Source organism: Saccopteryx bilineata, chromosome 4 (genome assembly GCF_036850765.1).
Source record: "Saccopteryx bilineata isolate mSacBil1 chromosome 4, mSacBil1_pri_phased_curated, whole genome shotgun sequence".
Classification (NCBI taxonomy): Eukaryota; Metazoa; Chordata; class Mammalia; order Chiroptera; family Emballonuridae; genus Saccopteryx; species Saccopteryx bilineata.
Window position 1 is genome coordinate 263,402,887 of NC_089493.1, and position 12,483 is coordinate 263,415,369.

At 43.8% G+C, this 12,483-nt stretch overlaps 1 protein-coding gene across 2 annotated transcripts in view; it reads left to right on the plus strand.

Moving 5' to 3' along the window:
• Window positions 1-1,592: 1,592 nt before the first annotated feature.
• Window positions 1,593-12,483, plus strand: part of AGFG2 (ArfGAP with FG repeats 2) — a 29,121-nt gene continuing 18,230 nt past the window's right edge. The window contains exons 1-2 of one of the 2 annotated variants that reach the window (XM_066274406.1): window positions 1,593-2,002; window positions 11,262-11,355. In XM_066274406.1, coding sequence (XP_066130503.1) covers window positions 1,782-2,002; window positions 11,262-11,355 — 315 coding nt within the window. In that variant the 5' untranslated portion in view covers window positions 1,593-1,781. Of the gene's footprint in view, window positions 2,003-2,088; window positions 2,135-11,261; window positions 11,356-12,483 lie in introns of those variants that run through there. The other variant, XM_066274407.1, reaches the window with a different exon arrangement.

Genomic DNA, 12,483 nt, shown 5'->3' on the forward strand with positions numbered 1-12,483 from the left:
TTCCTGGCTGCTGTAACAGACATGATGGCTGAAGCTAGAATAGATCATGAGGTAAACTTGGGAGTGAAGGTAAAGAATTATGGAGCAACAAGATTGAAGGAGCCTGGGTCCCTGACACAGTGGAGCAATCCACCAGCCCTGGAATGCCTACATAGACTTTCACATGAGAAAGAAAGAAAATACATTTGACTTAAGTCCTGATTATTTTGGGTTTTCTGTATCAGTGGGACCTAATTCTAACTAATACAGCTTCCCATCACACTTAGAAAAAAATCTAAACTCCTTACCAAAATCTAGAATGTTCTGCATAATCTGGTCCCCCTCTAGTATAATCCCTCCACTTTCCCCTCATTCACCATGCTTGTCACTCTGGCTTTCTTTTTTGCTGTTTTATCATACAAAGCTTCTTCATGCTTCAGGGACTTTGCACTTCCCCTCCCTGGCTTGCTCCTCCTCAGATTTTATCATTGCAGACTCTTTTTTGTTAATTGGATCTCAGCTTAAATATCACTGCTTTAGAGATAGTTCCCCTGAACAATCTAAAATACTAAAATACCCAACAAGTCACTCTCTTCTACAATACTTTATTTTAATTCTCTGCATAGAACTTATTACAAAAAAAACCCCAAACCCACTAATTGATGATTTTTTAACTTGTTTATTGTGTGCCTTCCCCTCCTAGAATGTAACCTCCATGAAGACAGGAATTTTGATTGGTTGTCTAGAGCAGTGCCTGAGACCTAGTAGATAGTCAATAAATGTTTGTCAAACGAATGGTCAAATACTATTCTACGGATAGTGTGGTGATTAAAAGCAGGGTTTCTTGCCCTGGCTGGATAGCTGGGTTGGTTAGAGAGTTATCTGAAGACGTGAAGGTTGTGGTTTTGATTCCTAGTTAGGGCACATACAGGAACAAGTTGATGTTTCTGTCTGTCTGTCTGTCTCTCTCCCTTCCTCTTTCTAAAATCAATCAATACATTCTTTTTTAAAGCAGGGTTTCTAAGTAAGAGGACCCGGATGAGAACCCTGGCTAGGCCATGTACCAGTTGTGTGACCTACTGCAAACTGTATAACCTAAGACTCTCTGTAAAATGAGATTTCCTATGGCATAGGGTAGGAATAAATAGCATTTATAAAGCCCTCTCTCTTCATCTCTCTTTCTCTGGGAACTCCCTCTTTCTCTCTTTCCTCCGCCCCTCTCATGCGTTGTGCGTGCCTCTCTACACAGTTGTAGCTAAGATTAAGCTTTTGAAATTTGGCGGGAATTAATGTTAGCCTTCTGAAGGACCAGAGCTACGCACGCGCGGGACACCTACTCTGTCTCGCGTATTAACTTTGCAGCCTCGATAGCCAATCAGAGTTGGCGTCGAAGCCCGAGTTCCGAGGATTCACCAATCGAGTCTAGGAGGCGGGCTGCCGTAGACACAGTGGCGAGAGGGGGCGGGGACAAGGAGAGAGCTCTCACAATCTTAGCGGCAGGATCTCTATGGTCCAATGGGAGAGGCCTGAGGTCTGAAGGCAATGGGGCGTGGCGTTGTAGGCTACGGCAACTAGAGACAGTCTAATGTCGGTCCAATCAGAGTGAAGAGGAGGGAGGAGACTAGTTAGTCAGTGTGCAGGATAGGCGAGGCTCGGAGGTTGCGGAGTCTCGCGCGGACGCCGCGGGCTCCCGAGCTTCTGTCAAGGGAGCCAGGCGTGCGGAGGCGACTGAGGAGGCGGGAAGGTGTCAGTGGTTGAAGGGACGATTGCTGATTCGAGGAAGCTCGAGGGAGTGGGCAGCCATGGTGATGGCGGCGAAGAAGGGCCCAGGACCGGGTGGCGGGGTCGGCGGGGGAAAGTCGGAGGCGGAGGGGGCTTCGGAGGTGTGGTGTCGCCGGGTGCGAGAGCTGGGTGGCTGCAGTCAGGCCGGGAACCGCCACTGCTTCGAGTGCGCCCAGCGCGGGGTCACCTACGTGGATATCACCGTGGGCAGCTTCGTATGCACCACCTGCTCCGGCCTCCTGTGAGTTGACTGGCGCGGGGGGAGGACCGGGAGGGAGGAGCAGAGAGTCGGCGTGGGAGACAGCGGAGACCCTGGGCGAAGGGACAGAGATGGGGACGGACGGCGGGGAGGCCTGGGGACGCGCCCGATGTGGTGAGAAAATTCTTTGCTGCAGAGGTGTCATGGGGAAGGGAAAGGGGCAAGGAAGGCAAATCACACAGTTGCAGTGGCGTTGCAGGGGAAGGGAAGGACACCGGAACGCAATGGAGAAACTCCCTCAGGGAGACAAGGAGAACCGAAAGTGGGGATAATTGAAGGGAACGGGGGGGGGGGGGGTAGAGATTTAAAAGGCCTGAGAATGACATAAACCTTGAAAGGGAATTTCATGAAGACGGAGTGCATAAAGGAAAGAGGTAGTAGGGCAAACTGGGCTTAAGATGAAGGAGTACCTTTCTTCCTTCTGGCTTTTGCCCTTCGTGGAGTGTGAGATGGAAAAACCAAGTTAAAATAGGTGAGTTAACCTAGGTTGACAGCACAAACATTTTCACAGGTAAGTAGCCATCTTCCAGTGTTCAGGTGCAGATCCGAATCTTGGAGGACTTTGAAATGCTATCCAGAAGTAGGTATCTTATCAATCTAAGAGCTGATAGGAGCTGATGGGTTCTTTAGAGAGCTTAACTTTTCCAACGGTTTGGAGATCTGAATGAGCCATCCGTAAGTGTAATTATTTACAGTACATCTTTAAGTTCCTCGTTGCCATGGCTTGATCCTAGTAGTGACATCTGGCAACTCTTTCTAGATTGGGGGGAAGGGGACATTTGTTGTATAATCTTATCACTATAGTTGGCACAGGCACTGTATTTGGTCGTGCCTGAGCTAATTTAGAACCACAGTTCTAGCCTAGATTTCTGGTTATATAGTAAGTTTCTTTTTCCCCCTTAGGGAATTATTTGTTTTTTTTTGTGTGTTTTTTTTTGTTGTTTTTTTGTTTTGTTTTTTTTTTTTACAGAGGCAGAGATAGACAGGGACAGACAGACAGGAACGGAGAGAGATGAGAAGCATCAATCATCAGTTTCTCGTTGAGCATTGCGACTTCTTAGTTCATTGATTGCTCCCTCACATGTGCCTTGACCGGGGGCCCTCAGCAGACCGAGTAACCCCCTGCTGGAGCCAGCGACCTTGGGTCTAAGCTGGTGAGCTCTTTGCTCAAGCCAGATGAGCCCGCGCTCAAGCTGGCGACCTCAGGGTCTCGAACCTGGGTCCTTCCATATCCCAGTCCGATGCTCTATCCACTGCGCCACCACCTGGTCAGGCTGAATTATTTGGTTAGATGCATGATTAACATTTGATACCAAGCTTGTGTCTCTTTTTTTTTATAAGTTTATCAAGGGGCTTATTTTGACCATTTTTTAGTTTTATTTAATACATGATTTGTTTGGTGGTTTTATTTTTAATAAGGAGATCGTTCCTGTTTCTTCTTACACCTTTAGGAGCCAAGGAGGGAACAGTATTGTTCTTGCTTGACAGATGAGAGAATAGAAGCAAAGAGAGGTTAAGTAACTTATCCAATGCCATATGGGGCTTGCTGTTTTCAGCATTTGTAGTTTGATGTTAGTTATGATTGTGGCAGATCAGAAATGAGGACCCAGGTCCTCTAAGATACAATTTAGAATTACTTCTCTGTTCAGTTTTTACCTCCTTTGCCAAATTTCTGTGTTCTGATCAACCTCACTTGTGTGTTGTGAGAATGAACTTAACTTTGGTCTAAGTAAAAGCCACTGTGGCTTTTGGGACAATGATTTAGAATCCAAACAGAAATGTGTCAAAAGTGATAGAGATGCAAATGAAGCAAACAGATAGAAACTTGAGAATGGGACAAGTACTCTGAGGAGAGAAGGAGCAGAGTTTATGAATATTTACAGCATAAAGTAGAGAGAGAAAGCAGATTCCTAAAGATCTTGTTATGAAGAGGAAAATCTGATTATAAGCTCTGAAAAAAATAAAGGGAAGCAGGAGGTTAAAAATGATGATATATCAGCCCTGGCCGGTTGGCTCAGTGGATAGATCATCAGCCTAGCGTATGGACATTCTGGGTTCAGTTCCCAGTCAGGGCACACAGGAGAAGCAACCACCTACTTCTCTCCCTCCCTCCCCCTTCTCTCTTCCCCTCCCACAGCCAGTGGCTTGATTGGTTTGGGCATCAGCCCTGGGTACTAAGGATAGCTGGTTTGGTCCAAGCATTGGCCTCAGGAGCTGAGAATAGCTCGATTGATTTGAGCATTGGCCCCAACTGAGGTTGGCGGGTGGATCTCTGTCTCTGATGCATGCGGGAGTCTGTCTAGCTCCCCTTCTCTCACTAAAAAAAAAAAAAAAAAAAAGGAAAAATAATGATGATATATCAGAGCCTAACTCCTAGGAAGAAAATGTTAGGAAACAGTGTTAATTCATTCCCATGGTTGGCTGTGATGAAATGAAAGATAAAACACTGGAAGTGCTGACATTATCATTATTTTATAGATCTTGGTTTAAAGTATCCCACAGATAACATTTCCCTTATATAATGAATATCCTTCAATCAGGACAGAAAGAGAAGGAAGGGATCTGGGACACCTTAAAAACCTGGTTTCTTTTGCTAGAAAAGTTAACTCCTTATATTCAGTGCACAGTTTGTAAAACTTTACCACTTTTCCCTGTGGTCATTATTGTTGATCCCATTAAAGAAAAAGGCAAAATGCCTGTAATCTGGAGAGATACTGAGTAGGGGTGACTGTGGCCCAAAGATTGATTAATTTAATAGAAAAGTGCCCCAAGAGGCTTGGCTCTGTTAAGGTGTATGTACCTCAGACTAGGGCTTAACTTCTAAAGGACTTAAGTTCCAATGGGAACAAGTGGTAGGAATCTACTAGCCTTTTTTTTTTTTTAAGTTTCAAAAAATTCTAGAAAGGACATTTTTGCTTAGTATTTTGGTGAAGCATAATGAGAGTCACTGCAAGTGATTCTTGAAGTGGTAGACTTTAGGGAACACACTTTGGTGGTTGGGAAATGAGAAGCTAGGCCAACCCTTTGTTAGCAGGAAGTCGGAACAGAGTGAAGAACCAAGAAGATGCTAGGCCAATAAATGAAGCTGAACTGAAGGCATGTTGAGATTATACGGAGAGAAATACGAGATAAAATTCTATAAGAAAGCTTTAGTTTCCCTGCCTGTGACTGTCTGCCTGGGTTCTGGTGGTACTTCTCATTTACTAATTGGAGTGCTAATTAGCACAGACCAGAGCAAGGTATATAAAGTTTTTAAAGGGGTCTTAACAAATTTTTATTTATTTTTATTTTGTATTTTTCTGAAGTTGGAAATGGGGAGACAATCAGACAGACTCCCACATGCGCCTGACTGGGATCCGGATCCACCCAGCACACCCACCAGGGGGCTATGCTCTGCCCATCCAGGGCGTTGCTTTGTTGCAACCACAGCCACTCTAGCGCCTGAGGCAGAGGCCACAGAGCCATCCTCAGCGCCCGGGCCAGCCCGGGCCAACTTTGCTCCAATGGAGCCTCGGCTGTGGGAGGGGAAGAGAGAGACAGAGAGAGGAAGGAGAGGGGGAGGGGTGGAGAAGCAGATGGGCGCTTCTCCTGTGTGCCCGATCTGGGAATCGAACCCGGGACTCCTGCACACCAGGCCGAAGCTCTACCACTGCTTCCTGTGTCCTGTGATGTGGGAAGGGGCTGGGAGCTGGCAGGTGGACCAGAGGCAGAATGTATGAAGTGGGGGCATACTTATTGCAGGCTGCAGAATGAAGAGGGAGCAGACACAGTTCAGCAGGCAATACAGAGGCTTGGCTCCACAGCGACACACCAGTTAACATCTTAAATCTACATGGTTGATTGCCCATAGATTATGATTTTGTAATGCTGGGAAGTGGAAATTGTGGTAGGCCATCAGAATAAATATTCATTTATTCAGTCAGTTAACAAATATTTATTGAGTGTCTATCTAGCCCCAGACACTGTTTTAGGTGTTGGAGCTATGGTAATATACCAAATTGACAAAGTATCTGTATTCATGTAGCTTATATCCTAGTAGAGGCCCTGGACTCTAAATAAATAATTAAATATATAATTGCAAGTAATGATAAATGCTATGAAGTAAATAAAAGGTCAGCATGGGCCAGAAAGTGGTAGGAACTCATACGGAAGCATGATGGTAAAAAGTGAAGAAATATTCTTTGTTAAAATGAAGAGTATATTGGAGGAGGGGAGTGAAGTACTATATTTAGCACCGTAGCCAGAGAGAGGAGTCAGCAAAATTGGCTTTGTATTTTGAAAGCCAGTTTAATGTTGAGTGTGTTACAAATATGTCTACCTCTTAAAAGGGTGGAGTGTCCTGGGGGCAGTGAGAAGAATAACCAGAGTTCCCAGCTGGCTGCAATGGCTTATGTAGCAAAGTTAAGTGTTCCAGCCAAGGTTGAATTTCCCAAGATCTGAAGAAAAGTTCAGATTTTAATATTGGTGGATGGGTGATGACTAGGCCTTCGTTGCTGCACATGTAAACTCATTTTCACTATCTCTTTTGTAATGAGAAATACTTTCTCAACTTGAGCAAAAACCCACAGTGTTGGTGTGAGGGCCTAAGAGAAGGGCTGATAGTTTCTGCTGTTTCTAAATTTATATATTGATATATCCTACCACAGTTGTAGGTCCCAAATCTGACCTAGTTTTTATTCATTTGGTTTTCTTCTAATACCTAATTTCTTTAACCTGATATAGATCCTTTTAATTTCCCATGGTCATATGGAAGATAATACAATAATTAATAAATTGTACAAGAATGAACTGTGTTTCACATACTCACAACTGTAAACCTACTCTTTCCCCACCCTGTATGTGTGCATGTGCTTGTTTCTATTTCTGACTTTTCTACAAGAGGATGAATCTGCCATTTGAAGCTACGTTGGTGTAAAAATTGTTGCTAAAACAGCAATTTCCAAAGCAGAGCCTTAGATGTTCTTTCTTGCTCTCATTTGCTTGCATACCTCAATGAACAAACCACTTTTCTGTAAAAAGAAAATGTATTGAGGCCTGAGATCTCATTGACATCAGGGATGGGCACTACTTTTGATACCCAATTTTTTCAGCAAAGTATGTGACATGCTTCTATGACCTGGCTGTTTGAATCCATCCTCTAATCCATTGTCCTTCATCAGTAATGGATACTTGACTCTTCTAGTTCTGTACAACTTGACTCTGGTGAAGAGATTGAGTCAGGATTAAGGTGGACAGAGCTCTGGGCTGGGTGTCAAGAGATATGCTTGACAATTCTTATGACAAGTTCCTACCCTCCTTGTCCCTTATTTTCCCTGTCTGGCTTGCCAGTTGTGGCTCCTAGCTGAAGTGCTTTTTATCTGCATGAAGGGAAAAGTGTATGTTAATCAATAATTCAGTACTTTTCCATCTGACTGAGTTGGAGAGAGAGACATGTACCTTGTCCTTATTTTAGTCCCATCCCTCCATCTCTTCTCACCTCACCTTTCATAATCACCTTGACTGGGCAGAGCTGGACAGTTTCCCTACAAACTTAATTACTTTATCATACAGAGTCCATGGACAACTTGAAAAGTCCCTAAGAAAATAATAAATTACCAGAGGGGTGAGAAGAAAGGAAAAGAATGTAAAAAGATTAGCATTAAGCCTGAAGAGGAGGGCAGCTGATAACATCAGGATTCTAGTGGCTCTACATGAGAGGACAGCTTATCCTTGTCACTGAGGAACAATAACAGGAAATGGCGTGAAGCAAGGGAATTTAGATTAGGAAGAAGTTTCCTAAAATTAGTGAAATTGACCCTGGTCAGAGTAATAGAGGAGCCTTCCTATTAGGAACTATTAAGAGTCTCTAATAGGGACTTTTCCTGGTGATGTTTTGGTTCAAGATAAGGACTAACTGGTTAGGTGAACCGTGCTTAAGCAGAGGAGAGGAATCCTGGAGTGAAGAGGTAATCTGGGGTGTATGAATTTGAACACAAATATTCAGAGGTAAGGAATTCCCAAGTTCAGATTTGGCACAAGTGAAAGAACTCGGGTGCTGGGTGGAACTGTTTTTTTCCATTGTTGACCTGGCAGAACCTTCTTATCTGAGCAGCTAAGCAGGTTTGAGGCTTTGTATGAAGCAAGCTAGAAGCAAAATATGGGCGTTTGAGGGTGATGACCAAAGGAAACGAAAGCTGTGGTATTTGTAGAAATAGTAGGGTGCTTAATAAAGAGAGGGGAAAGAAAGGGTAAGAGAGTTGTGCAGACTTCAGGAACTCTGCAAGTTGCTTCCTTTGCCGAGTAATTCAGTTACTTCAAAGACTGATTGAGAGTACTGCAAATGTCATTTAGATGCATCTGTGTGAAAAGGAAATCGAAGTGGAAAAAGACTTTGGGCCAAAGGCTTACGTCCTAATAATATACTTGTTTCTTTCAATTGGTAAAACATGCACTATTCTGGACAAATAAATTTATCTCTGTTTCCCCCAGCACCTCCTTGTTAGAAAGAACAGAATGGATTTGCTGTAATAACTAAAGGGCAATACCTCCTCCTCGCTCTCACTTCTTTTGGGGAGAATCTCAGAGTTAATTTGGAGAGACTGCATACAAGTTAGAGAGTTGGGTCTGGCTCACATCTGGCTTATTGTATGATGCTGGTACGTACCCAAGGGAAAGCAACACTCCTAGACGATTTGATGTCATCTACTGGGGGGGGGGGGAGTTCTTATTTCCAAATTGCTTCTCTCAGCCAGCTATCGCCTCTCTGTGATTCACAAACAAATTCTCTGACTCATAGGCTGTGAAACTAGTCCCTCTTAGGGGCTGCAGAGTATTGTGTTGCCTTGTAGAGAATTTTCTCTGCCCCCAAACTGTGACTCTGATTATGGTGCATAATCCAGTCCACGGACATCAAGGTCAAAGCAATGGTTTTTATACTGTGCTATGGAAACATCCTGTTCCATCAGATTCATTTGGCCCAGAGCACCTAAATCACTTAGTATCTCTGCCTGCCTTTCATCCTGTCTCATCTCCCCTACCCTCAGAAAAACTCTCTAGTTAAAGCTTAGCCATAGGAAGTCTGTTGTAAATAAGTATCCTCTCTAGATTGATGGAGGGGTAAAGTCATTTCCCCTCCCTCTACAAGGAAGCACATCTCCCTGTTTATGCTTTGCAAACAGTTCCTGGTTCTGGTTCTCCTTTCCGGAAATGTCAGCGACCTTTGTGTGATAGGCTTAGAATCTGTTTCTCTAGTGTAAACACAATACATTTTTACTTTTCCCCTGACCATTTCTCTTCCTTCTCCCACTGCTGCATCCTGGTGCTAACTATCCCTGATCCAGCTGTGTGCCTAAATTGCACCCTACTGCATTGAGATGTATTCTTGTCCAGACTCCCTGTGTCCTTCTTATAAGCCAGCAGTCTGGTGATCAAGGACTAGGTTCTATAATCCCCAAAGTGCCTACCACAGTGCCTTGTGTTTCAGCAAAGTGAATATTTGTTAGAGGGAGGTGACCAGAATCATAGAGACAGAAAGATCTGCTCCGGCTAGACATCAGAAAGGTCTGGCATTCTGAGGAGAAAGGACCTAGTTGTTAAGGTAAAAGGGGGCAAGGGAAGGCATATAGAAGCAGGCTGTGTGGACTTAAAAACAAAACAAAACCATTAGTAACATAGGCTTTACAAGAGAAAACTAGAATATCTCTGAAATGTGATCAGAAGAGAGTCTTCAGGGCAGATCAAGTTTAAGAGCTATTGTTTGACAGATAGTAACGAAGCCTGGCTTTTGGGTTTTCCTGCTCTTATCTTTACTAGGGGCACCAGTTCCTCATTAATATTGCTTGTTTTTGAAAGGGTTATTTTGAGACCCTTTACTGAAATGTCTAAAAGCAGAATTGCTGAAAGTGCCCTCAATTTTAGCCTCCTTTGTAGCCTCCAGTGTCCTGTCCTTTGTTAGAATCTATAGTAATTTATCATCCAAAAGGGGCCTGCCCTTTGTTGTTCACTCTGTACTGTGTCATCTGTCCTCCCTCCCTGCCTCCACCTTCTCTTACACTAACCGCAACACTGCCATTCTTTTAGACTTGGCAGGAGCAGCTTTATTCTGTGTGTACACCTGTGAGCAAGACTGTGTGTCTTCCCCACCTTTCTCTAGGATTTCCATTTGGTAAATTTTGTTATTCTTTCTCCCTTTGCTTTCCTGAAGGTGAAACCACAACCTTATTCTAGAGTTACAATGCTTTTTATTTTCACATCTTGATTCACCCATTTTCTCCAGGGGCATAGAAGTTTGAAGAGGCCTCATCAGTTTAGACTGTCTTTCCTGAGTTTTGTTTTAATTTGAGGGCAGTAGGTCTAGACCAGAGCCAAGTTTAAGGTATAAGAAAAGGGGAACCTATGAAACCCTGCTTGGCTTAGCCCCAAGTTTCCCCTGTTAGAACACTCTGGAGGGCAGGGGGGGGGGACAAGAAAGCCGTAATCTCTGCAGGGCTTCTGTGGGCAGAACCGGGCTCCCAGGGAGTTAAAAGAACACAGAGCTTGCACAAAAGCATCCCTACAGATGTATGTTCCTGACTCATACCAAGCTCATATTTCATTGTTGAACCTGGCTTCCTCCTGCTTTATTGAAAGATCTGGAGATGAGAAAGTCCAGAGTATTTATTTTCCCAGAGATCTCTTCCTGAAAGAGAGCGATCCTCTCCATTCCTACTACGAAACCAGCCTTCTGTATAGACAATAAGAGGGGCAGTTAGCCTAGGGATTCTGGTTTCTGTCTCCAAATTTTATCTGCATTAGTATTATTAGGAGTTGTCATGGGCCTTCATTTTTGTCTTCCCTCATTCTTGTGGAATTTATGTGTCATGGCTCTGGGGCCTTGAGGATGTGCTTCAGGTCTGAAACAGTGATAAAACAGGAAATGGGAAGTGGTTGCACAGCCGAGTTCCCAGAAGTACCCCCTCAGCTGACCCTGAACTGCTGGGGTCTGTGCCAAGGTAGAGGAGGTTTCTGGAGGAGGAGTCTGTCTTCCTCTTCAGAATGATAGGGACCACAATATGATTCTGACTCTGTTGTCCCTGTCTCTTTTTAGAAGCTTCCAAATATTCTTTTTTCCCTTCTTTCCTTGAATTAGGAAGCAGCTTCAGTCAGGGAGTTCTGCTTGAGCTTAGTTTATGTGCTGTTTTATCCTTTCTCCTTCCCCCATTCCATAACACACTTGCAGAGCTAACTGCATTATACTTCTCTTCCTTTCTCTTTCTCCCCCCAGGAGAGGCCTGAATCCCCCTCATCGAGTCAAGTCCATCTCCATGACAACCTTCACTGAGCCTGAAGTGGTGTTCCTGCAATCACGTGGAAACGAGGTGAGCTACCGCTGATGGAGTGTTACACTCTTGTCGTTGCCTTATCTGCTGGGGAGCTCTGACTCAAGATTATAGGAGAATTCTCCAGTTTTCTTTTTGGTCAAGTGTCTTTTACTTTTTAGTATGTAAGGTATTTTGTTTTATATACATTTGTGTATTTACAGAATCTTAGTTATACAAATTATGGTTTGTCTAGGCCCCTTTTTGGAAGAATCAGGGAAAGGAGCAAAATCTCTGCAGAAGTCTGTCCCTGGGCACTCGGGGGAAAAAAGGGTTAGAGCTCCAACTTGATGAGCATTTAGAGTTGACTGGGCCTGCCCCTCTGATTAAGATCTCCTAGAGCTGTTTGAGCCTCAGCAACCCAGATTTAAGTCCATGTCATTTACTTGAATGTGAGTTAAAACCCTTCCTCAGCTAAATCTGCTGGTAGAAAGATGCCATTCTTGCTGTTAACAGTATAACTTACAGGTGACTGACTTAACAGTATAACTTAAAGGTGACTGACTTACTTGATGGGTGCAAACAAGGGCCTCTGGAGGGTGTTCTGGAAGCCACAGCTCTGAAAATTGTCCCTGACCCCACACCCATTGAAATTTAGTTACCTGTAATTCTCGTGGCCAGCTAATTTCTTCTGTAATTTGTGTTACATTATATAATTATAAGTTCATTTTTATTTATCTAAGGCAGTGGTCCCCAACCTTTTTTGAGCCACGGACCGGTTTAATGTCAGAAAATATTTTCACGGACCGGCCTTTAGGGTGGGACGGATAAATGTATCACGTGACTGAGACAAGCGTCAAGAGTGAGTCTTAGACAGATGTAATAGAGGGAATCTGGTCATCTTTAAAAAATAAAACATCGTTCAGACTTAAATATAAATAAAACGGAAATAATGTAAGTTATTTATTCTTTCTCTGCGGACCGGTACCAAATGGCCCACGGACCGGTACCAGTCTGTGGCCCCGGGGGTTGGGGACCACTGATCTAAGGCATGACCTCCCATTAGATGACAACTCTGTGAGGACAGGGATTATGTCTCAATAATTATTGATGAATAAACAGGAAGTGGTATCACTGCCATTTCATGCTTTCTGCCCCAACTCATCTGTACCTAACTCCGTTCCTTTA